The following is a 27,071-nucleotide window of genomic DNA, read 5'->3' as shown; positions in this document are numbered from 1 at the left end:
GGATACTGTGGTGGACAGGTTGCAGCAGATTTGGACTCATGTGGTGGACAATTTGACATTGTCCCAGGAGAAGGCTCAACGTTTCGCTAACCGCCGGCGCTGTGTTGGTCCCCGACTTCGTGTTGGGGATTTGGTTTGGTTGTCATCTCGTTATGTTCCTATGAAGGTTTCCTCTCCTAAGTTTAAGCCTCGTTTCATTGGTCCGTATAAGATTTCTGAAGTTCTCAATCCTGTGTCATTTCGTTTGGCCCTTCCAGCTTCTTTTGCCATCCATAATGTGTTCCATAGGTCGTTATTGCGGAGATACGTGGCGCCTATGGTTCCCTCCATTGATCCTCCTGCCCCGGTGTTGGTCGAGGGGGAGTTGGAGTATGTGGTGGAGAAGATTTTGGATTCTCGTATTTCGAGACGGAAGCTCCAGTACCTGGTCAAGTGGAAGGGTTATGGTCAGGAAGATAATTCCTGGGTTTTTGCCTCTGATGTTCATGCTGCCGATCTAGTTCGTGCCTTTCATATGGCTCGTCCTGATCGGCCTAGGGGCTCTGGTGAGGGTTCGGTGACCACTCCTCAAGGGGGGGTACTGTTGTGAATTCTGTTATCGAACTCCCTCCTGTGGTCATGAATGGTACTTCGGCGAGTTCTGTCCATGGACTTCCTCTGGTGGCTGTGAGTGGAGCTGCTGCTTCTGAGGTTCCTTCCACAGGTGACTTAGTTTATTCTTTGGCTGGCTGCTCTATTTAACTCCACTCAGATCGTTACTCCATGCCAGCTGTCAATGTTCTTGTACTGGTTCAGTTCGCTCTTGGATCTTTCTGGTTACCTGTCTACTCCAGCAGAAGCTAAGTCCCTGCTAGTTAATTATTCGTTCATTGTTTTCTTGTCCAGCTTGCTATCATGATTTTGCCTTGCTAGCTGGAAGCTCTGGGATGCAGAGTGGCACCTCCGCACCGTGAGTCGGTGCGGAGGTCTTTTTGCATACTCTGCGTGGTCTTTTTGTAGTTTTTTGTGCTGACCGCAAAGATACCTTTCCTATCCTCAGTCTGTTTAGTTAGTCTGGCCTCCTTTGCTGAAACCTGTTTCATTTCTGTGTTTGTGACTTCCATCTTAACTCACAGTCAATATATGTGGGGGGCTGCCTTTTCCTTTGGGGAATTTCTCTGAGGCAAGGTATGCTTTATTTTCTATCTCTAGGGCTAGTTAGTTCTTAGGCTGTGAAGAGGCGTCTAGGCAGAGTTAGGTACGCTCCACGGCTATTTCTAGTGTGTGTGGTAGGATTAGGGGTTGCGGTCAGCAGAGCTCCCACTTCTCAGAGCTTGTCCTGTGTTATTTTAACCATCAGGTCGTTCCGGGTGCTCCTAACCACCAGGTCCATAACAGGCATCCTCTGCGTTTGGAGGAAAAAAGGTTTAAGCATAATAACAGATGCGGATTCTTTGCTGTAAGAGCAGTGAGACTATGGAACTCTCTGCCGTATGATGTTGATTCATTACTTAAATTTAAGAGGGGCCTGGATACCTTTCTGGAAAAGTATAATGTTACAGGGTATATACACTAGATTCCTTGATAGGGCGTTGATCCAGGGAACTAGTCTGATTGCCGTATGTGGAGTCGGGAAGGAATTTTTTTCCCCAATGTGGAGCTTACTCTTTGCCACATCGTTTTTTTTTGCCTTCCTCTGGATCAACATGTTAGGGCATGTTAGGTTAGGCTATGGGTTGAACTAGATGGACTTATAGTCTTCGTTCAACCTTAATAACTATGTAACTATGTATAAGATGGTCCATATAAAGCTGTGCCACATATAATGCTCCATACATTTCATTATGGCCCCATAGATGCTCCATATAAAACTGTGCCATACAGAATGCTCCATACATTTCATTATGGCCCCATAGATGCTCCATATAAAACTGTGCCACATATAATGCTCCATACATTTCATTATGGCCCCACAGATGCTCCATATAAAACTGTGCCATATAGAATGCTCCATACATTTCATTATGGCCCCTTAGATGCTCCATATAAAACTGTGCCACATATAATACTCCATACTGTTCATTATTGCCCCATAAGATGCTCCATATAAAGCTGTGCCATATAGAATGCTCTGCACCGTTCATTATGGCAACATAGATGCTCCATATAAAGCTGTGCCCCTCATATGCTCTGCACCGTTCATTATGGCCCCATATAAATCTGTGCAATATATAATGCTGCTGCTGCAATAAAGAAAAAAAAAACCATACTCACCTCTCTTGCTGCCCGCAGCTCCTCAGCATCCCGTCTCGGCGTCTCTCCGCACTGACTGTTCAGGCAGAGGGCGACGCGCACACTAGTACGTCATCGCGCCCTCTGACCTGAACAGTCAGTGCAGACGACAGGAAGACGGAGCGGCGCCCGGCGGGTGGAACGTGGACAGGTAAATATGTAATACTCACCTGCTCCCGGCGTCCCTGGTCTCCGGGTGCCGCAGCCTCTTCCTCTGTCAGCGGTGCGGTCACCGTTACCGCTCATTAGAGGAATGAATATGCGGCTCCACCCCTATGGGAGTGGAGTCCATATTCATAACTTTAATGAGCGGTCCTGCTGAACAAGGGAAGAGCCGCAGCACCCGAAGACCATGGGACAGGCAAGGACAGCTCCAGGAGCCCCGGAAGCAGGTAAGTATGCGACAGTCCTCTCTCCCCCTCAACCGCCGACCATTACTCGAGTATAAGCCGAGAGGGGCACTTTCAGCCCAAAGATTTGGGCTGAAAATCTCAGCTTATACTCGAGTATATATGGTATATATATATATATATATATATATATATATATATACACACCTTGTAATGTCTGTAATGCCTTCACATTCTGTTCTGTCCAGATGTGTGCGGATCCCAGAATTCCAAGTGGTGGAAGTTCACCGACCTCCATATTGGGACACCGAAGTGATGGGTGTCTCAATATGGAAACTGCTGGTGGTACCAGCCTCTCGCACGGTACAGCGGAACACCGTCACACCACACATGCAAACACACTGCATACGCCGTATGCACCACACACACACAAACACACACTGTATATGATGTACGCACCACACACACACTGTATACGCTGTACGCACCACACACACATACTGTATATGCTGTATGCACCACACACTGTATATGTTGTACGCACCACACACACACACTATATATGCCATACGCACCACGCACACACCATATACGCCGTACGCAGTCTCTTGTGCGGTACCACCAGCAGAACACCGTCGCGAACACGTAGCCGCCGGGATTGGTCGATTGATTCACTGACCACCGCCACCTTTGTAGAGGAGGAGCGCATGTGCAGTTTTAATGTGATGGCTAGGGTTGAGCGACTTTTACTTTTTTAGGGTCGAGTCGGGTTTCACGAAACCCGACTATCTCAAAAGTCGAGTCGAGTAAAATCGGCCGATTATGGCGAAAAGTCGGGGATCGACCGAAACACGAAACCCAATGCAAAGTCAATGGGAAATCTAACTTTTTTTTTTCTCTCTCTCTCTCCTCCGTCCCTGAACAGAAAAGCTGGTGTTACACATTGCAAATCGATACAGCGCACAAGCGACAAGATGGCGATAGGCGTCCACGCCCCTAAGACCTATGTCATCACTCTGCCCACGCTCCTTTATTGGCTGAAAAAATGCCGCCAAACCCGTTATACGAAACGCGACTTTGGCGCGAAGATCGCCGACCGCATGGCCGATCCCACACTAGGATCGGGTCGGGTTTCATGAAACCCGACTTTGCCAAAAGTCGGCGACTTTTGAATTTGTCCGATCCGTTTCGCTCAAGCCTAGTGACGGCCACTATCTGTCTGCACAAAGATGGCAGTGGTCTGATTTATTGCACCTGCGTGAATTCCGCGCAGGCACAGTGCCTCATTCGGCATACACCGGTGGCAGATGTGCAACGTGTCTACAGGCAGAGGAAGCCGGTCACATTAAAGGGGTTTTCCCACAAATGAAAGTTCATTTGAAAAATTGTCTCTAACCATGTACGAAGCATACCACATCTCCTGGGCAGGGGAGGAAGCAAAAGACAATACTGACATTACAGCAGGGGATCACAGAGGATTTCTTTTGTCAGGTAAAATATTTCACTGACTGTTTTTAAACAATATTTTACCTCACAAAATAAATCCTCTGCGATCTCCTGCTGTAATGTCAGTATTGTCTTTGAAGGGAGAACACAGCACAGGAAGGAGAAAGACAGCAAAGAAGAGGGAAAGCACATGGGGTAGACAGGTCAAAGAAGAGAGCACAGGCAGGAGAAGTCAGCACATGGCAAAAGTAAGAGTGGATAGGTGGGGAGCACATGGGTGGGAGATTCTCAACACTCCAAAGCCTGCCCCCATTGTGACATTACCGCCCTCCCGATGCGATAGCATCCGGTCTCTATCTAGGGAAACAATAATGACCTGGACGCTTCCTTACATGACCTAAACTTTGAGAAATTGTAGACCTCTCATAAATGGGATATTTACGGTGAAGGAAAGGAAAACAGTCACCTCTCTGAACAATGAATAGGTACTTTGTATTGGGAAGCTGCTACTATTTTAAATTATTATGAGATTTGTGATATGTTATGCCGCACAGGCATTCACATCTTACTATGTGCATTTTATGCACTGAGTGTCCCTTTTTTCACTAACAACTGGTGTTTTCCCCTCAAGCTTTAAACATGCCTCCATCACACCTATCCTCAAAAAGCCCTCTCTTGACCCATCCTCTGTATCTAGCTATCGCCCTATATCACTTCTCCCTTATGCCTCAAAACTACTTGAACAACACATTTACCTTGAACTGTCCTCTCATCTCTCTTCTTGCTCCCTCTTTGACCGCTTACAATCTGGCTTCCGGTCACACCATTCCACTGAAACTGACCTAACTAAGGTCACCAATGACCTCTTAACCGTCAAGAGCAAGCGACACTACTCTGTCCTCCTCGACCTGTCGGCTGCCTTTGACACAGTGGACTATTCCCTATTATTACAGACCCTCTCATCCCTTGGCATCACAGACTTGGCCCTATCCTGGATCTCATCATACCTAACAGACTGGACATTCAGCGTCTCCCACTCACATACCACCTCCTCACCTCGCCCCCTATCTGTCGGAGTCCCACAAGGTTCAGTCCTTGGGCCCCTGCTCTTCTCCATTTACACCTTTGGCCTGGGACAGCTCATAGAATCTCATGGCTTTCAGTATCACCTCTATGCTGATGACACACAGATCTACATCTCTGGACCAGATATCACCTCCCTACTAACTAGAATCCCTCAATGTCTGTCCACTATTTCATCCTTCTTCTCCGCTAGATTTCTGAAACTTAACATGGACAAAACAGAATTCATCATCTCACGCGACCCCCCCCCCCCAACGAACCTATCCATTACAGTAAATCGCTGCTCACTCTCCTCAGTCCCACAAGCTCGCTGCCTTGGGGTAATCCTTGACGCTGATCTCTCCTTCAAACCACATATCCAAGCCCTTTCCACTTCCTGACGACTTCAACTAAAAAATATTTCACGAAGCCGTTTATTCCTCAACCAAGAATCTGTAAAAACCCTAGTCCATGCCCTCATCATCTCCCGCCTTGACTACTGCAACCTCCTACTCTGTGGCCTCCCCTCTATCACTGTCGCACCCCTCAATCTATTCTAAACTCTGCTGCCCGACTAATCCACCTGTCCCCCCGCTATTCCCCGACCTCTCCCATCTGTCAATCCCTTCACTGGCTCCCAATTGCACAGAGACTCCACTACAAAACCCTAACCATGACGTACAAAGCCATCCACAACCTGTCTCCTCCATACATCTGTGAGCTCGTCTCCCAGTACTTACCTACACGCAACCTCCGATCCTCACAAGATCTCCTTCTCTACTCCCCTCTTATCTCCTCTTCCCACAATCGTATACAAGATTTCTCTCGCGTATCACCCCTACTCTGGAACCCTCTACCATAACACATCAGACTCTCGCCTACCATCGAAACCTTCAAAAAGAACCTGAAGACCCACCTCTTCCGACAAGCCTACAACCTGCAGTAACCACTGATCGACCAAACCGCTGCATGATCAGCTCTATCCTCACCTACTGTATTCTCATCCATCCCTTGCAGACAGGGGTGAACCTAGCCTCTCTGCTGCCTGAGGCGAACGGAAAAATGGCGCCCCCCCCCCCCCCCCACACACACACACAGTCCATGCTGGAGGGGGGGCGGGAAGGAGGGAGGGAGGAGGGGGGTTTTGGGCACTTGACCCCGGAGTTTTATAAAAAAAACAAAACCTAGCAGCGCAAATCCAGTTACCGTATATACTCGAGTATAAGCCGACCTGAGTATAAGCCGACCCCCCTAATTTTGCCACAAAAAACTTGGAAAACTTAATGACTCGAGTATAGGCCTAGGGTGGAAAATGCAGCAGCTACCGGTAAATTTCAAAAGTAAAAATAGATACCAATAAAACTAAAATTAATTGAGACATCAGTAGGTTAAGTGTTTTTGAATATCCATTTTGAATCAGGAGCCTCATATAATGCTCCATAAAGTTTGATGGGCCCAAATAGATGCTCCATATTAAAATATGCCCCATGTAATCCTGCATAAAGGGTAATAAGGGCCCCATAAGATGCTCCATAGAGATTTTTGCCCTATATAGGTCTGCACAAGCGCTATGGCCCCATAAGATGCTCCGTACAGTCACTTGCCCCTTATAGTGCTGCACAAGTGTTATGGCCCCATAAGATGATCCATACAGTGACTGCCCCATATAGTGCTGCACAAGAGTTATGGCCCCATAAGATGCTCCGTACAGTCACTTGCCCCTTATAGTGCTGCACAAGTGTTATGGCCCCATAAGATGCTCTGCACAGCCACTTGCCCCTTATAGTGCTGCACAAGTGTTATGGCCCCATAAGATGCTCTGCACAGTCACTTACCCCATATAATACTGCACAAGTGTTATGGCCCCATAAGATGCTCTGCACAGCCACTTGCCCCTTATAGTGCTGCACAAGTGTTATGGCCCCATAAGATGCTCTGCACAGTCACTTACCCCATATAATACTGCACAAGTGTTATGGCCCCATAAGATGCTCCGTACAGCCACTTGCCCCTTATAGTGCTGCACAAGTGTTATGGCCCCATAAGATGCTCTGCACAGTCACTTACCCCATATAATACTGCACAAGTGTTATGGCCCCATAAGATGCTCTGCACAGCCACTTGCCCCTTATAGTGCTGCACAAGTGTTATGGCCCCATAAGATGCTCTGCACAGTCACTTACCCCATATAATACTGCACAAGTGTTATGGCCCCATAAGATGCTCCGTACAGCCACTTGCCCCTTATAGTGCTGCACAAGTGTTATGGCCCCATAAGATGCTCTGCACAGCCACTTGCCCCTTATAGTGCTGCACAAGTGTTATGGCCCCATAAGATGCTCTGCACAGTCACTTACCCCATATAATACTGCACAAGTGTTATGGCCCCATAAGATGCTCTGCACAGCCACTTGCCCCTTATAGTGCTGCACAAGTGTTATGGCCCCATAAGATGCTCTGCACAGTCACTTACCCCATATAATACTGCACAAGTGTTATGGCCCCATAAGATGCTCCGTACAGTCACTTGCCCCTTATAGTGCTGCACAAGTGTTATGGCCCCATAAGATGCTCTGCACAGCCACTTGCCCCTTATAGTGCTGCACAAGTGTTATGGCCCCATAAGATGCTCTGCACAGTCACTTACCCCATATAATACTGCACAAGTGTTATGGCCCCATAAGATGCTCCGTACAGCCACTTGCCCCTTATAGTGCTGCACAAGTGTTATGGCCCCATAAGATGCTCTGCACAGTCACTTACCCCATATAATACTGCACAAGTGTTATGGCCCCATAAGATGCTCCGTACAGCCACTTGCCCCTTATAGTGCTGCACAAGTGTTATGGCCCCATAAGATGCTCTGCACAGCCACTTGCCCCTTATAGTGCTGCACAAGTGTTATGGCCCCATAAGATGCTCTGTACAGCCACTTGCCCCATATGCTTTTGCTGCGATTAAAAAAAAAAAAAAAATCACATACTCACCTCTCTTCGCTCAGGACCCCCGACACTTTCAATATTTACCTGCTCCTCGTGCGGCTCCATCTTCGCCACTGACGTTCAGCAGAGGGCGTCACTACCAGAGGACGCTGAAGACGGAGCCGCACTGGAACGAGGAGAGGTAAATATCGCGCACACATGCATATACCGTACATACACATACCGTACATACATATACTGTACATACACACAGATACACATACTGTCATACATACATGCATATACCGTACATACACATAGATACACATACATATACTGTACATACACACAGATACACATACCGCCATACATACACGCATATACCGTACATACACATACATATACCGTACATGCATTCAGGTACACATACTCATACCGTACATACATACACAGCTATATACACAAAGTATACACATACCGTACACACAGACATACACATATACTGTACATAAATGCACATAAACATACATACCGTATATACATATAAATATATCGCACATACAGATACACACATATTATACACACAGACATACACATATACTGTACATGCATACACAGATACACACAGAAGCATACACATAGATACACATACTGTAAATACACAGATGCACATACATAGATATACAAGCATATACATACACACATACTAATCTTGTATAGGTGATCAGAGGAGCCTTGGAGGAGGGCAGTTCAGCTGGATATGGCTGCAGAACTCACTGTGGGGGATGGGGCACAGAGCAGACTGATAACAGCCCCCTGGTGCTGCTGTGCTGTCCGTGCAGTGAGCTCCTCCCCAGCTCTTCACAGTGAGGACGGAGATGCTGCAGCCTGCTGGGGACAGAACAGTGGAGGAAGAAGACACACTGTAAGTCCTGCTCTTCCTCCACTGCTGGGGGCCCTTGACTGTACTGTAAGGGATGGAGTACTCACCAGTCACCAGAGACGCGCCATGCAGGAGGACAGAGAGAGACAGCAGCCAGTGAGCGCTCTCCTCAGTCTGGTGAGGAAAGTGTTCATTGGCCAGCATCTCTCCCTGCATGACACGCCCCCCTTTTGAACTCCTGCACTTCCCGCGCCGCTCTCTCCCCAGCTGAGAGTGTTGGCAGGATTACAGGAGCGAGTGACAGGGGCCTGATGCTACATGATACCGGGCCTGCCTGCAGGGGCCACTCCTGGCTGGGGGCCTCTAGGGGCCGGGTACTACAGAATCTGCCGCCCCCTCTCTTCTGCCGCCTGAGCCAAAAAGCTCAAATCGCCAAATGGTAGCAGCGTCACTGCTTGCAGATTGTGAGCCTTCGCGGGCAGGGTCCTCACTCCTCCTGTACCAGTTATGACTTGTATTGTTTAAGATTATTGTACTTGTTTTTATTATGTATACCCCTTCTCACATGTAAAGCGCCATGGAATAAATGGCGCTATAACAATAAATAATAATAATAATAATAACAATAATAATAATAATAATAATAATACCATAACTGTCGACTGCCCAAAAAGCCTAAAAACACTGTGGAAAGGCCTAATGCAGGATCTAAACGAGAGGACACTCCAATACATATACAATATAACAAGAGAAAAAATGGAGCAATATGTCCATGTTTATAAATTCATTTGTATAAAAGTGGATAGTGCATATGTATACCTCTGAGCCATTGCATTGTGATGTGGGGAGGAATATATATCAGGACTCCATTAGCAAGCAGTAGTCAGAGTTACAAGAACTTCTACCACCCCATCCAGACCTCCCAGAGTCTTACCCATTATATGATGCAGAAAGGACGCGCCACTAGCCCCAAAGCGCGTTTCGCTTCGGCTTCCTCCATTTTTCACATAATGTAAAAATACATGGAGCATCTAAATGTTGCAATGATTTTCAATGGATTAATTTAGCTATAATGAATTTGTACCATGCATTGTATATATCTTGACCTGTGATTGGTGGTTCTGTACCACATGACTGCACAGGATATGACATAAAAAGCTATTCAGTGTTAAAATAGTATGCAATGAATAAGGATTACATTTCAAAATGCGTATGCGAGACGTTCACATCCTTTCTGCCCATGTATACTGGTGCGATTTTTTAATTTTCTAATAAAGACTTCTGAATTTTATTTAACATGCTGGATATTGTTCTTTTTCTACAAATGGTTTCCTAACTGCGGCACTGCAGGTTTCTTTGCGTGGTATCCATGGAGAAGGTGAGCTGATATTTTTCTCTCTTTTTAGCATATTAATCTATTGGATGTATCTGCTATTGATATATATGATAAATGCCTCCAAGGCTAAAGACACTCTCCGCTCTGGCTATGATATTTAGAGGTGCATTGTGGAGGAACACAAAGCTTACAAAGACATCTAAAAGATGCATGTGCTGCCAAACGTGGGTCATGTCGTCCTGGGACGTCTGGGGTTAGAAAATCACTACATATTACAGTGGGGAAGAAAAGTATTTAGTCAGCCACCAATTGTGCAAGTTCTCCCACTTAAAAAGAAGAGAGAGGCCTGTAATTGACATCATAGGTAGACCACAACTATGAGAGTCAAAATGAGAAAACAAATGTATCTTGTCTGATTTGGCAAGATTTATTTTGCAAATTATGGTGGAAAATAAGTATTTGGTCATTAACAAAAGTTCATCTCAATATTTTGTTAAATATCATTTGTTGGCAATGACAGAGGTCAAACAATTTCTGTAACTATTCACAAGGCTGGCACACACTGTTGTTGGTATGTTGGCCCATTCTTCCATGTAGATCTCCTCTAGAGCAGTGATGTTTTCGGCCTGTCACTGGGCAACACAGACTTTCAACTCCCTCCAAAGGTTTTCTATGGGGTTGAGATCTGGAGATTGGCTAGGCCACTCCAAAACCTTAATATGTTTCTTACGAAGCCACTCCTTCATTACCTTGGTGGTGTGCTTGGGATCATTATCATGCTGAAAGACCCATCCACGTTTCATCTTCAATGCCCTTGCTGATGGAAGGAGGGATTCACTCAAAATCTCACGATACATGGCCCCATTCATTCTTTCATGTACACAGATCAGTCGTCCTGGTCCCTTTGCAGAGAAACAGCCCCAAAGCATGAGGTTGCCACCCCCATGCTTCACAGTAGGTATGGTGTTCTTTGGATGCAAATTAGCATTCTGTCTTCTCCAAACACAATGAGTTTTGTTTCTACCCAACAGTTCTACTTTGGTTTCATCAGACCATATGATATTCTCCCAATACTCTTCTAGATAATCCAAATGCTCTCTAGCAAACTTCAGACAGGCCTGGACATGTACTGGCTTAAGCAGGGGGACACGTCTGGCACTGCAGGATCTGAGTCTCTGGTGGCCTAGTATGTTACTGATGGTAGCCTTTTTTACCGTGGTCTCAGCTCTATGCAGGTCATTCACGAGGTCTCGCTGTTCGGTTCTGGGATTTTTGCTCACTGTTCTTGTGATCATTTTGACTTTACGGGGGGAGATTTTGCATGGAGCCCCAGATCGAGGAAGATTATCAGTGGTCTTGTATGTCTTCCATTTTCTTATTATTGCTCCCACAGTTGATGTCATCACACCAAGCTGCTTACCTACTGCCCCTTGAAAAAGCAGCAGCGAAACGCGCGTTGGGGTATCTGTGCGGTGGGTCACGGCATCCATGTTACTGATGGTAGCCTTTTTTACGGTGGTCTCAGCTCTATGCAGGTCATTCACGAGGTCTCGCTGTGCGGTTCTGGGATTTTTGCTCACTGTTCTTGTGATCATTTTGACTTCACGGGGGGGGGGGGGTTTCATGGAGCCCCAGATCGAGGAAGATTATCAGTGGTCTTGTATGTCTTCCATTTTCTTATTATTGCTCCCACAGTTGATGTCATCACACCAAGCTGCTTACCTACTGCCCCTTGAAAAAGCAGCAGCGAAACGCGCGTTGGGGTATCTGTGCGGTGGGTCACGGCGTCCACGGGTAAGATATGCCTATCATTTAATCCCTATGTACTTTTGACGTTGCACTGTCAGCTTTATTATAATGTAGCCGGGTTATTACATGTTACTTCCCACTCACATCCTGGTCTGTTTTTGCCTGTGATATGTGGCGTACTCTAACCCCATTTATCTGAGTGGATTTCCATTAGGTTGCTCTGTCCTCCATACATGCCATGTGATATGACATTCTGCCTTTATATTTATTGTGCATTTTTTGGTATGTAGACTTATCATATATTTGTGAGCGCCTTTGTTCTATTGGATTGTCGGCCCCTGCCAGTTTGTATCATCATTCTGTAGACCTGTCCAGTTTTGTTTGTTTTCTTTGTTTTTATGTTTTGTACTTGTGTGTTTGGCTTTAATATGTGTACTATAATAAAGTTATACATTTTTATACACCCCTTTCTTGCCTTACACTAGTTTGTTTATTTTTTTGTAGCATTTTTGGTTATGTGTTGGAACTTAAAAGCTCTGTTTTTTTCATATGTTTCCTTACCTATTGCAGATTCAGTCTTTCCAGCCTGGTGCAGCGCTACAATTTTGTTTCTGGTGTCGTTCGACAGCTCTTTGGTCTTCACCATAGTGGAGTTTGGAGTGTGACTGAGGTTGTGGACAGGTGTCTTTTATACTGATAAGTTAAAACAGGTGCCATTACTACAGGTAATGAATGGTGGACAGAGGAGCCTCTTAAAGAAGAAGTAACAGGTCTGTGAGAGCCAGAAATCTTGCATGTTTTTAGGTGACCAAATACTTATTTTCCACCATAATTTGCAAAATAAATCTTGCCAAATCAGGCAAGGTGATTTCTGGATTTGTTTTCTCATTTTGACTCGCATAGTTGTGGTCTACCTATTATGTCAATTACAGGCCTCTCTCATTTTTTTTAAAGTGGGGGAACTTGCACAATCGGTGGCTGACTAAATACTTTTTTTCCCCATTGTATGAATCACAGCTCTTCCATTTAGCCTGTGTGTTTGTGTTTCATATTAAATGGATTTCATTTCCTTTGGCGTTGAAGAGGTTAACAACCCTTTTTTGCTGGTTAGAAACTTGAAGCTACATCTCACAGTTGTTCCTGACCTGGTCATTTCCTCTCTCTATAAAATCTGGCTAGACCTTCTCTTCCTCGCCAGTAAAAGTTTTACTTCCTAGCTCCTTGGAGATGTGCGGAGATGGAGATAGTTGTTGCTGCTGGAGATTGCTGAATGCTGTTTTTGGGTGTATGTATTTCTCTTTGTCCTATTCCCATTTGGTTTCTACATCCCTACCCTTACCTATACACCCATCTACCTTTGATGAGTGTTTTGTATGTTAACTGCTTTCTGTTATCCCTGTTTGCTTTAAGTGTTTATACACTAGCATTTCAGTCCCAGGTATCCTGGGGAGGGGGCAGCTGAAGGTATAACAAGAAAACAGTAAGGCTGGTGGCTCACACCTCCTCATCTTTTGAGGTACCTTTGGAAACAGGGATAGTTAGGGTTCCACTCCAGGGACAGTGCAGGGCCCCTTTCCCTATTTACGTTCAGTCACAGCAGAGGTTCGTTGATGCTGACTTGAACACTCTGAATATCAGTATATGGTAATTATCTTTAAAGTGATTTGTTTTATATTTTTGCTTACCAACTTAAGGGGAAAACATGTTGGAACAGGAGTTGAAAAAAAGTCAGAATGTTGAATAGTGATAGATCATTGCTTAGAGTCACTCCTTCAAGGACAGGAGCTCTGTACAGTACAATAGGCTCTACAAGGTCAGAGACTAGGCCTAAGTCATTATTCCCTAAATTCTCCCCTAGTTCCTTAAACTAGACAAATGCTAAGGCTAGTTTCACATTGCGTTAATGCAGCCCGTTCAACACATGCGTTAAACGGGCTGCGTTAACTCAAGTGCCGACTTGCCATCGCGCTAGCGCAGATAGAGCTAGCAGATGCTCTATCTGCGCTAGCGGTGACGGACCCGGAAACGCTGCAGCCCGCGTCCCAGGGTCCGTCACTCAATGACGGCACATCGCTAGCACATGCCCATTATAGGCGTGCGCTAGCGATGAACCTGAAATAGAGCTCAATGGCGGCATTAACGGACTGTGTTACACCACGCTATGCCGCGGCGTAACACAGTCCGTCTAACGGACTGCTAAAACGCAATCTGAACCCACCTTAAGTAAAAAACAGTACCTCAAACTTTGGCAAGTTCTGGTAGCGCCATGCTATCTTCATTGTCTCTTCTGATCCAGGACCTTCAATAACGTTTTTTGTATCATCTTGTGTTGAAATCTCATCTGTAAGAGGGGCTGGAAGGTCCTGAAAGAATAAAACATCATGTCACAGGTTAGTATGTGAATGGTTCCACTGCTTACAGTTAAAGCCCATCACTTCTTAGTTTTTTTCTCTAAATAGCTACAATGTATTATTTGTCTTTACAATTCTTGGTTCCATTTTCCTGATTCAGATGTCTTAGTCCACTAGGTATTCAGATCTAAAGGCATTCTTTACTGCTATGCAAGTTAAGCCTTATGGGCCGGGGGTGTTTTAGGAAAGAATAATGTGTCCAACCGTAAGTCCCGTGTGGTCAACATTAGTGATAAGCGAGTATACTTGTTGCTCGGGTTTTCCAGAGCATGCTCAGGTGGTCTCAGAGTATTTGTGAGTGCTCGGAGAGTCAGTTTTCCACGCCTCAGATGCATGATTTACAGCTGATAGACAGATTGAATACATGGGATTCCCTAGCAACCAGGCAACCCCCACATGTACTCAGGCTGGCTAGCAGCCATAAATCATGCAGCTGAGTCAACAACAGCTACAAATACTCGGAGACCACCCGAGCAATGAGTACACTTGCTCATCACTAATCAACATCAGTGGGGGGCACCATGTGACCATTTCAACCAGTTTCTTCTTTCCTGTTTGGACATAATGTAATAGCTGCAACCCATCAGTGGCCACTGATTGGCTGCAGCGGACACATAACCAGTGTCGGACTGGGGTGGTAAGGGCCCACCAGTAATATTGACAATAGTGGCCCACTTTTGACCTGCATACAACTATTACACTACCCTTGTTCACAAATGTGCCTATATGTCTGTATAATAATAAACTGGGTAGTTTGGTTAATCAATGATGAGATGCTGCTTTTTATGTATAGAGTGAATCAACTGAATTATGCCAAATAATGCCCATATAGTTGGGTGGGCGCACCGGGGGATTCCTCTGTTACCCCGTGGGCCAGTCTGAGCCTGAACATAACGCACCTGCATAAAATTGTCAACAAGATAAAGGTGTAAAAAACATAATGCGGTGTGCAGACTCGGAGGGGTGTATAGATTTTTTTGGTTACACAGCACAGGACCCAAGTAAAAGCTCAACTTATCGTATACAGCAGTGAGGAATTCCTTTAAAGGTGTATTCCCACCATTATGTCACATATGGAGTTTCGAAAACATTGGTGCAAGTGAGCTTGGTTGTTACAGACGTGAACAAATAGAATTAGGCGTGTGTGGCCAAATCCCCATCCACAATATCAGCAGGCAGGGCAATGCTGGGGGGTCCTGCTTTTAGGGATAACTGTGGTCTCCAGAGGCGAGACATGCAACTATCAGACACTTAGACATTTCTAATGTGGGAACAACCTAAAATCTGGAAGCTTGCAATCTAATAAGGGACCTTGGTAGCTTGCGGTATACTACACTGAGCTGATGGTATACAGTCATATCCTAAGCTTCATTACAGGCAAATGCAATGTATAAAGGTCAGCGACCCTGACCCGTTCATTCTCAAGAAATCTGAACAAACCTCCGAAAAGCCTTAATGCAGTTTGACAGACAGCACATTTTCTATTAAAGGTAACATGTCAGCAGGTTTCTATTACCTAATTTGAGAGTAGCATAATGTAGAGGCAGAGACCCCGCTTCCAGTGATGTGTCATTTACTGGACTGCTTGCTGTAGTTTTTGCAAAAAACAGTGTTTTATCAGCAGGAGATTATCACTATCACTAGAGGATAAATAAACCTGCTCCATGTAATCCTTCATATTAATAACCACTATATAAAGCTGCCCCCTCCCCCCATGGATTGGCAGCTTTCTGCCTATGCAGAGTGTACACAGAAAGCTGCCAGTCAGTGGTGTGGGCGGGATTATACAGAGCTCAGAATTTAGAGAACTGCTAGATTTGCAGCAGGTAAATTAAAACAGTGATACACGGCTGGAATCAGGATCTCTGCTCCTACATCATGCTGCTCTCAGATGACGTAGCAGAAAAATCTGGTGACAGATTCTCTGGAAATTGTCAGAACCTACAGTGGCCGGTTAATATTATAATGCTTTATGTTAGGCAAAAGAAAAAAAGTTGTGAAGTGTGTAATCAAAAGGCAGAAGAAATTAATTAAAATGTGTTTGTTTTTTTTTAAAAGAACAAACATTACGAGTCCCAAAATTGCATATAAGGTATATTGTAGACTATACAGAAGAGCATCATCTGCTTTGCTCCCTCTCTTCTACCAGTCTGCACTGAACTTTCCTGCACAATAAGCAATCTTGATGAATGGAATAGAGAAGACTGTGAATTTTAGCTGCAGCTACTTTTACATATAATCTAGAAGAAGCCTATGGAAAGAGCTGATTACAACGACCCCAACAAATAACCCGGGCTGAGTTATGGGGAGGATTCGTTGTCGCAGAGGACAGGTAATGATCGGGGCGAGTCCTTTGTATTTTATAATTAAATACTTGCATAATACTATGCAGTTATTAATGTCTTCCCTGAATGTGAAGCTAAACCGCGGCTCCTATTTTGATTAATATATAACCATTTTCATAGATGACTAGAAATTTATGGTATTTAAGCTTTCAAAAATTACCCAAGCAGTAACAATCATAAAAATGCTACCCGCACATTAGGAATATGCGGCTGACGAATAGGTCGTTAAGGTAATCTATTATTTCAAAGAGCAAAACATCTCAGCGAGATACAATTTTTTTTTTCTTGCTATGAGTAGGAAAGTTGCAGGAAACAAATATGATGTATATAATATTACGCTAAATGGCAACATAAAACAATATTTATCCCAAGAAAAATGATTGTCCGTTTCTGGTCTGGGCTCTATTAATAGCGATGGTGCACAACTAGGATGTGGCTTCATTTTCTGTCAGAGACTTCTGGCTCAGGACGGACATCTGCCGGTGTCTGAGAGATCACATGCCTATCATTCATAACCAGTAGCGCAGGTACGGGGTGGCCGAGGGTGCGGTCACCACACGCCAGCACTCAGAGGGGGTACCTGGAGTCAGCGCTATGCCTAATCGTATCGGTGTGTGGACCCTTATATAGTTAAGTTCAGCATATAGCAGGGAGACGTGAATTCCCCCCTCTCAGCTCCATAGACCACCAATTACTTTAAGCCTGTGTTCTGTAGAATGGCAGGATGATGCAGTGGCTGAGGAACGTCAAAGTCTGAACTCTGGCCTGTGTGGGCACCAGCATGATGGCATCAACACGTTGGTCTATCCGGTGGACTCGTCAGGATCCAAGCTTAAGAATGTAATGTTTTTTTTATTTTACTTAAAACTTTTGGCATGACTGTGGGGCATCATACAGTGTGGTGGGCTCATACATTGTAGGTGCTACAGTGGGGGAAAGTGTGGGAGCCATTACACAGCATAAAAGCTAATGTGAAGGCCATTATGCAGCGTGGGAGTCAATGTCGGGCCATCATACAGTATAGGAGCCATCATACAATGTGGGGACTACTAAAAAGGCCATCACAAAGTGTGGGGGGGCATTATATAGTGCGGGAACAAATGTGGGGTCATTATACAGTTTAGGTATTATTGAGGGAGGAATCATACAGTGTGAAAGCTACCGTAGTGGTCATTACACAGTGTGTGCAGCTAATGTGAGGGCCACCATACAGTTTGGGGGCTTCTGTGGGGAACATTAACCAGCAAGAGGACTACTATGAGGTTCATTATAGTGAGAAAATTCACACTGTTTATGTGGGAGCTGTGTATAGGGGAGCTCTGGGCCCATCATACTGTGTTTACGGGAGCTGTGGGCCCATCATATTGTGTATAGGGGAGCTGTGAGCCCATCATATTGTGTATAGGGTAGCTGTGAGCCCATCACACTGTGTGTAGGGGAGCTGTGAGCCCATCATATTGTGTATAGGGTAGCTGTGAGCCCATCACACTGTGTGTAGGGGAGCTGTGGGCCCATCACACTGTGTGTAGGGGAACTGTGGACCAATCAAACTGTGTGTAGGGGAGCTGTGGGACCATCATATTATGTATAGGGTAGCTGTGAGATCATTACACTGTGTGTAGGGGAGCTGTGAGCCCATCATATTATGTATAGCAGGGGTGTCAAACTGCATTCCTCGAGGGCTGCAAACAGGTCATGTTTTCAGGATTTCCTTGTACTGCACAGGTGATAATTTAATCACCTACACAGATAATGAGTTGGTGATTAAATTATCACCTGTGCAGTACAAGGAAATCCTGAAAACATGACCTGTTTGCAGCCCTCGAGGAATGCAGTTTGACACTCCTGATGTATAGGGTAGATGTGAGCCCATTACACAGTGTGTAGGGGAGCTGTGGGCCCATCATACTATGTATAGGGTAGCTGTGAGCCCATCACACTGTGTGTAGGGGAGCTGTGGACCCATCATACTATGTATAGGGGAGCTGTGAGCCCATCACACTGTGTGTAGGGGAGCTGTGAGCCCATCATACTATGTATAGGGTAGTTGTGAGCCCATCACACTGTGTGTAGGGGAGCTGTGTGCCCATCATACTATGTTTAGGGTAGCTGTGTGCCCATCATACCGTGTGTAGGGGAGCTGTGGACCAATCAAACTGTGTGTAGGGGAGCTGTGGGCCCATCATACTATGTATAGGGTAGCTGTGAGCCCATTACACTGTGTGTAGGGGAGCTGTGGGCCCATCATACTATGTATAGGGTAGATGTGAGCCCATCACACTGTGTGTAGGGTAGCTGTGAGCCCATCACACTGTGTGTAGGGGAGCTGTGGACCCATCATACTATGTACAGGGTAGCTGTGAGCCCATCACACTGTGTGTAGGGGAGCTGTGGGCCTATCATACTGTGTGTAGGGGAGCTGTGGACCAATCAAACTGTGTGTGGGAAAGCTGTTGGCCCATCATACTATGTATAGGGGAGCTGTGAGCCCATCATACTATGTATAGGGAAGCTGTGGGCCCAACATAATGTAGATAGGAGAAGCTGCCGGCCCATTTTACTGTGTACAGGGGAGCTGTTGACCTATTATACTGTGTAAAGAGGAAATGTGAGCCCATCATACTGTGTATGGGGGAGATGTACGTGGGGGACTCAGGGGACATTATTAAATGTTAAGTGGGGACTTAAGCTTCATTGATGTGGGGGCTCTCGGGGTATTGTGACTGTCAAATGTGAACAAGGAGCCTCATTACTTTTTAGTGGCAAAATGTGGACACAATTATAGAGTACTTGCACAGAGCATTAGTATTTTCTAGGGGGCAATTTTACCATCTAGAGGGCACAAGAGGCAACATGAGGAGTTTGTGCAGGATGGGAATAGATGGGGACGGTGCTGCAAACGTGAGAAGTCAAATGTGCCTTTGTTTTAAACTCTGCAGATGAGTCATGGTTGGAAGAAGTTGTCAAGTCGGTCTGTCTATGTCGGTTATTGCATGTCCATTAATAGGGTCTGCCGCCATAGTTGTACACACGGTTGCCTCGTTAGGGGTCCACTGAGATGTTCCTTTCCACCACTGGCTGAACCCCTAGCTATGCCTCTGATAACAGATATATGTGGATGTGAGAGCCAATGGCTGAAAGGGGAATATAGTAGATCCCTATCCAAAAATAGCAGATAGTAAAAGAATGCAGACCATAAATAATATAAATGCTTACAGCGGGGGAAATAAGTATTTGATCCCTTGCTGATTTTGTAAGTTTGCCTATTGACAAAATAATTAGGAAAACATGGCACTTCTGGAATTCTGATGGTGCACAAGCGCTTCCTGTCTTAGCAGTGGACACTGCAGACTCACACACAGCGCGTCGCCACACAGATCTCCTCTATCCAGATGACTGATGAAGGTCAGGTATTGACCGAATCATTCTCATTTATTTCTGGAATTTCTTCACTCAATAAAGAAGTTCTTGAATAGTGATGAGCAAATATACTCGTTACTCGAGATTTCTCGAGCACGCTCGGGGGTCCTCAAGAGTATTTTTTAGTGCTCGGAGATTTAGTTTTTCTTGCCGCAGCTGAATGATTTACATCTGTTAGCCAGAATAAGTACATGTGGGGGTTGCCTGGTTGCTAGGGAATCCCCACATGTACTTATGCTGGCTAACAGATGTAAATAATTCAGCTGCGGCAATAAAAACTAAATCTCTGAGCACTAAAAATTACTCGGAGGACACCCGAAAGTGCTCGAGAAATCTCGAGTAACGAATATATTCGCTCATCACTATTCTTGAACACACCTATACGAGTGCCAAGCATTTCTACATCACTGCCCACTTACAAAGAAATGAACAGTTTAATTTTAAGGGTAGGTTAATTTTAACATTGAGAGATAGAATATCAAAAATAAAACCCAGAAAATCACATTGTATAAATTATATAAATTTCCCTTGTTCAGTGAGAAATATGTATTTGATTCCTCTGGCAGACAAGACTTAATACTTGGTGGCAAAACCCTTGTTGGCAAGTACAGCAGTCAGACATTTTTTGTAGCTGATGATGAGGTTTGTGCACGTCAGGAGGAATTATGGTCCACTCCTCTTTGCAGATCATCTCTAAATCATTAAGATTTTGATGCTGTCACTTGGCAACTCAGAGCTTCATCTCCCTCCATAAGTTTTCTATAGGATTAAAGGGAACCTGTCACCCCCAAAATCGATGGTGAGGTAAGCTCACCGTCATCAGGGGTTTATCTACAGCATTCTGTGATGCTGTAGATAAGCTGCCGATGTTACCTGAAAGAGGAGAAAAAGAGGTTAGATTATACTCACCCAGGGGCGGTCCCGCTGCGGTCTGGTCAAATGAGTGTCTCAGGTCCGCTCCGGCGCCTCCCATTTTCATTCCATGACGTCCTCTTCTGGTCTTCACGCCGCGGCTCCGGAGCAGGCGTACTTTGCCTGCCCTGTTGAGGGCAGAGGAAAGTACTGCAGTGCGCGGGCGCCGGAAAGGTCAGAGAGGCCCGGCGCCTGCACACTGCAGTACTTTGCTCTTCCCTCAACAGGGCAGACAAAGTACACCTGCGCCGGAGCCACGGCGTGAAGACCAGAAGATGACGTCATGGAATGAAGATGGGAGGCGCCGGAGCGGACCTGAGACACCCATTTGACCAGACCGCAGCGGGACCGCCCCAGGGCGAGTATAATCTAACCTCTTTTTCTCCTCTTTCAGGTAACATCGGCGGCTTATCTACAGCATTACAGAATGCTGTAGATAAGCCCCTGATGACGGTGAGCTTACCTCACCATCGATTTTGGGGGTGACAGGTTCCCTTTAAGGTCTGGAGACTGGCTAGGCCACTCCATGACCTTAATGTGCTTCTTTATGAGCAACTCTTTTGTTGTCTTGGCTGTATGTTTTGGGTAATTGTCTTGCTGGAAGACCCAGCCACGGCCCATTTTAAATGTCCTGACGGAGGGAAGGAGGTTGTCACTCAAGATTTTACGGTACATGGCTCCATCCATTCTCCCATTGATGCGGTGAAGTAGTCCTGTGCCCTTAGTAGAGAAACACCCCCAAACATAATGTTTCCACCTCCATGCTTGACAGTGGGGACGGTGTTCTTTGGGTCATAGGTAGTATAGGATATGAGTCACATCTTACCCTTATTTATTTTGGTACACATAATTTGATCTGACACATAATTATATATTTAGGATACATAAGCTGAAAACTAGTGTACATATTGGCGTTCATGTACTGTATGTGTCTATACAATTGACCCTATTCCACATATTGTCGGACGTAAGTTGGTTAAAATAATATATATATATATATATGCTAATTATTGGAACCATCTCTTGGTGTGTTAAGTTTTTTTGCAATTGTTTATTATAGCATTTGCTTAGACAGGCTTGACAAACTATTGTCTTGCTATTTTGTATTTATATGTATACCCCATTGTGAGTCATTACCATGCTTTAAGTGTATGTGGATTTTAGATGTTTTTAAAGTTGTCACTGAATCTTCACCCACTAAAGCCTTTTTTACACTTCATTCAGTGGTGGGCACCGTTGTTTGCACCTACTTTCCTTGCTTTACATAGTGCTGTATAGTATGGTGACTGCAACATATTAAAGGGAATCTGTCACCCCATTTTTGTGATGAGGTAAAAATATCCATCAATTCAGTGTCAGTCCTGCATTACAGCAGTACTTTGGATAGCCCCTGACTCCCCAGCTTTTATGAATAGATACCTTTTTTTATCTCTCTCCTCTCCTTTAATCTCCTTGGTCCGGTCTGATGGGCGGGGCTTATGCTCCTTCTCTCCCCCCGCTCCTCGGCTTTCTGGACGTAATGAGATCTGTGAATAGCACACATCCCGCACAGTTGCCGTGTGTGCGCATTGAAATGGCCCCTCGCGCATGCGCAGTATGCTTTGCCCAACTGTGGGCAAAGCATTAAATCATTATTGCGCAAGCGCCCGCATTTTTTATTACGTTCTATGCCCCCTTGCATGGCAAGACCTCTGGGGCATAGAAGGCAATGAAAAATGCCGACGCATGCGCAATACTGATTTTTATGCTTTGCCCACAGTTGGGCAAAGCATATACTGTGCATGCGCGAGAGGCCATTCCAATGTGCACACGCGGCAACTGTACGTGAATGCGGGAATGAGGAGAAATAAATGCATAGAGCAAGGCAGGAGGGAAGGAGAAGAAGGATAAGCCCCACCCCTGGGATTGGCCCGAGGAGAATTACGTACAACGCAGGAGAGATGAAAAATGTATTTATTCATCAATGGTGGGGAGTCAGGGGCTATTAAAAGTACTGCTGTAATGCAGAACTGACGCTGGACTGATGGATATTTTTACCTCATATCACAAACATGGGGTGACAGATTCCCTTTAAGAGGATATAAATGTTGATGGGATGAGGAGTGCTTCTTTAAATCTGTGCATGTCAATTCTTTCCACGTTTCTGCAGCATATTTTCAGTGATAGAAAGTGCAAAAATGCAGCAAACAAACTTCTGTTCTTACTAAATAAGTGCGGCTGTCTGTTTCTGGATGTTCTTCTGTGGCCATCTAATACAGATAACACAATGTTCAGCAAATTAAAAGTGATGCTTAACACCTTATTAATGTAATTAAGTGTTTTTCATGTATTAGTGCGGTGAATAACAAAGCGTTATTTCTGTGCATGTGCTTTAATTCTAACCTTATCTAATAATTATTGTGCTTGCCTTTCAGCGCTTTCTGCAATGCAATTAGTGTGAGCTAAATGACAAGGAGCCATAGTCTGTTTCAGTGGCATACCTTTACTCACGCAGCCCAGCGCCTGCTTACTAAGGCACTAAGAACCCAATGCACACCAAGCCCCATGTACTGGTCTGAGGAGCGGCTGAGGGCATCACCCTGGAGAGCTGTTCTATCTGCTCCTGTACATGACTCCCTAGGTAGCCCTGCAGGGGCAAACATAAAAAAATCCTAAACGTAAACATTTTTTAACCCTCTGGAGCAGGCGGAGAAACTGCTAAAACAATTCTCCAATATGAAGAACCCACTGGACAAATCCTCACATCTCAACCTCCTAGACATGTGAGTTTAATGAGGGATGGGTGAGGGAAATATTGGGGGTCTATTGCGGTCACTGTCTTCAGTGGAGCTATGCTTGGAAGATATCATCACAAAATGTCCTATTGTTTAAACCAGGTTTTTATGTTACATGTATTTATTTTTTAAACTGCATTTTTTTAAAAGCATATCAAATTGTATAAAAAATAGAAATCATGCAATTGTCACACTGGTCACTGGACTTCTAGACTCCTGCTTCCTGTTACTGCAGGACAACGCTTGCACATTAGACACAATGGTCCAACCCCATCTTGTATTGAGGCATCTAGCGAGCGTGTGCAAAGAGGATTGTGAAGGAAGGGGGTCAGCTGTGACATCACATGTTGTGATTCATGGATACTTTGTTATCCACTGTGTAAAGAGGTGTGTTATTTGTCATGGTAATCCTGCCTGGGATGATAATGAAACAAATGAAAGTTATTCCTGAAAGAACAAGGACAGTAAAAAACAAAAACAAAAAAAAACAATGGCTAGTGTGAAAATTGCAAGATTACTGAACTGCAGGCAGATGGGACACTGGTTGTGAAAGACAATGGTGCCAACCACCCAGTCCCCCTACAGGCTAATCTGAGGCTTGCCAGGTGCTTAGCATTACTTTCCAGTACTTCCGGCACAATCTTCATCGAGCAGGAGTGCCATTATCACACCTTTTGGGTATGTGAACACTTTGCGGATTTTGCTGCGGATCTGCAGCGGATTGGCCTCTGCGGATTGGCAGCAGTTTTCCATGCGTTGTACAGTACCATGTAAACCTATGGAAAACAAAATCCGCAGTGCACATGCTGCGGAAAAAAAAAGTGCGGAAACGCAGTGTTGTTTATTCCGCAGCATGTCAATTCTTTGTGCGTATTCCGCAGCGGTTTACACCTCCTCATCAATAGGAATCCGCAGGTGTAAAACCGCAGGTGGAATCCGCACAAAATCCGCAAAAAAAACACGGTACTTCCACAGGAAACCCGCAGTGCGGTTTACCTGCGGATTTATCAAAATCAGTCCGGAAAAATCCGCAGAATAATCTGCAGCTTGTACACATACCCTTAGGGTGCCAACCTCTGTGTTTAGGAAGGGACAGATATAAGGGAATTTTTAGCGCCCTTCACCCTTAAAACCAGACTCACCCTATTTCTGGTAATAAGTCACGGTGTCTTGAGATATTATCTTGTCCATTAATAATCAAATTGACTTTTAAGCCAATATCACTTTGATGAATCACGGGTGTGGTTTTAATATTACTCAATGATTAAAACTTGTTTTAGTGGTTTTTTTTTTATTCTAGTTTATTTTAAAGGGAACATGTCACCCCAAAATGAAGATGAGTGAAGCCCACCGGCACCAGGGGCTTATGTTCAGCATTCTGGAATGCTGTAGATAAGCCCCTGATGTATCCTGAAAGATGAGAAAAAGAGGTTAGATTATACTCACCCAGGGGCGGTGCGGGTTCTGTTCGGGTCCGATGGGCGTCACGGTCCGGTCCGGGGCCTCCCATCTTCTTAAGATGACGTCCTCTTGTTGTCTTCACGCCGCGGCTCCGACGCAGGCATACTTTGTCCTCCCTGTTGAGGGCAGAGCAAAGTACTGCAGTGCGCAGGCGCTGGGCCTCTCTGACCTTTCCCGACACCTGCGCACTACAGTACTTTGCTCTGCCCTCAACAGGGCAGACAAAGTACGCCTGCGCCGGAGCCGCAGCCTGAAGACAACAAGAGGACGTCATCGTAACAAGATGGGAGGCCCCGGACCGGACCGCAACGCCCATCGGACCCGAACAGAACCCGGACCGCTCCTGGGTGAGTATAATCTAACCTCTTTTTCTTACCTTTCAGGTTATATCGGGGGCTTACCTACAGCATTCCAGACTGCTGTAGATAAGCCCCTGATGCTGGTGGACTTAGCTCATTTTCCATTTTGGGGGTCACAGGTTCCCTTTAACCCATTAAACCAACCCAGTGGAGGGTGACACTCAGTCCGTTACCTAACAGTGTTGCCTCCATAGTAGGGAGATGCCCTATGGCACTGATACTGTGTAACCTGCACTTCTCTCTAATGCAATTAGACATCCCCACAGATGAAATGGCCTGGTGTCCCAGGTGTGGGTAATCCACCGCATGAGGCGGAGAACGCAGATATCTGTTTATCTCACTTACACAATGGTACGGACCAGATCATTAGCAGCTAAGCCTCCAAACTCCCAGCCTGCCATTGTTCCCAGCTGTGCGATGCCAATGTAATGAGGAGCACACCTGTTGCCCTCACCTCTCTCTGGGCCATCAGCTCCTTAAACCTTGTCATTTTGTAGTTAGTATGAATAGAGTGAAAACATTCAACCACAGACAATCCGACACCTGAAGGGATGGCTCCATGAGTAGCACAATGCTTCAGGTGCATCCTCTGCAGGCCATGGATCCCCAAAGTAACATACAAAAGGGAACTGGGGTTTAGAGAGCTAGCCTTTCTCCGAACGAGTCTGTGGTGGAGCTGGTGGAATTACTCACCCAGTCTCACAACAAAGTATGTGAAGGCACTATGATGGCCAACTTTTCAAGCTCTGTACTCCAAGCAGTGAAGGTGCCCTTAATCATTAATTACAAGCCATCTTACCATTTTGTCTAAATACTTACAAGAGCATTCTGATGACAGGCTCTCCAAAAAGCGCTGTCCTTCTTACACAAGCTTGTCTCCAATGTAACCCAGAATCAACAACCATCCAATATCATCATTGCTTGAGCAGCGCCCACCCATGGCCACTATGGAACAGAGGATTGGAAAATGCTATAGCAGGAACCCAGTCTTTTGTTCCTTTCTTCTTCGGCCAATAGCCTGAACCAGGGATCAGCCCCCAAAAGCCCTAATAGAGGTTATGCAAGTGAGTTAGGCAAAATATGCTGGAATGGACCCAACTGTAATAACAAAGGGTGCAGGCGTCCCTCTGTAACCTGACAGTGAAGCACTTATGAAAATGGCTTTTGTGGAATCAGACAAATCCTTTACATAAATATGAAAGCAGAGACATTTTCTATCCTCCGACTGGAGACACTGAATAATTTAATTGCATAATTGCTTATAGTGAATAAACAAATGTTATTTGTTCCACACCACCCACATAGCATTTACTCTTTATTAGTAACATCTGTAATTAAACTATATACAAATTATTAGGTAATAACATTTGT

At 45.2% G+C, this 27,071-nt stretch overlaps 1 protein-coding gene across 4 annotated transcripts in view; it reads right to left on the bottom strand.

Moving 5' to 3' along the window:
- Window positions 1–27,071, bottom strand: part of ELP4 (elongator acetyltransferase complex subunit 4) — a 637,998-nt gene that overhangs the window by 459,710 nt on the left and 151,217 nt on the right. For all 4 annotated transcript variants that reach the window (XM_069738980.1, XM_069738978.1, XM_069738981.1 and 1 more), the window contains exon 4: window positions 14,256–14,381. In XM_069738980.1, coding sequence (XP_069595081.1) covers window positions 14,256–14,381 — 126 coding nt within the window. The remainder of the gene's footprint in view (window positions 1–14,255; window positions 14,382–27,071) is intronic.

Source organism: Ranitomeya imitator, chromosome 9, assembly GCF_032444005.1.
Source record: "Ranitomeya imitator isolate aRanImi1 chromosome 9, aRanImi1.pri, whole genome shotgun sequence".
In the NCBI taxonomy this organism is placed as follows: domain Eukaryota; kingdom Metazoa; phylum Chordata; class Amphibia; order Anura; family Dendrobatidae; genus Ranitomeya; species Ranitomeya imitator.
The sequence above is the reverse complement of the archived record's forward strand: the minus strand, read 5'-3'. Positions and strand labels throughout refer to the sequence as shown.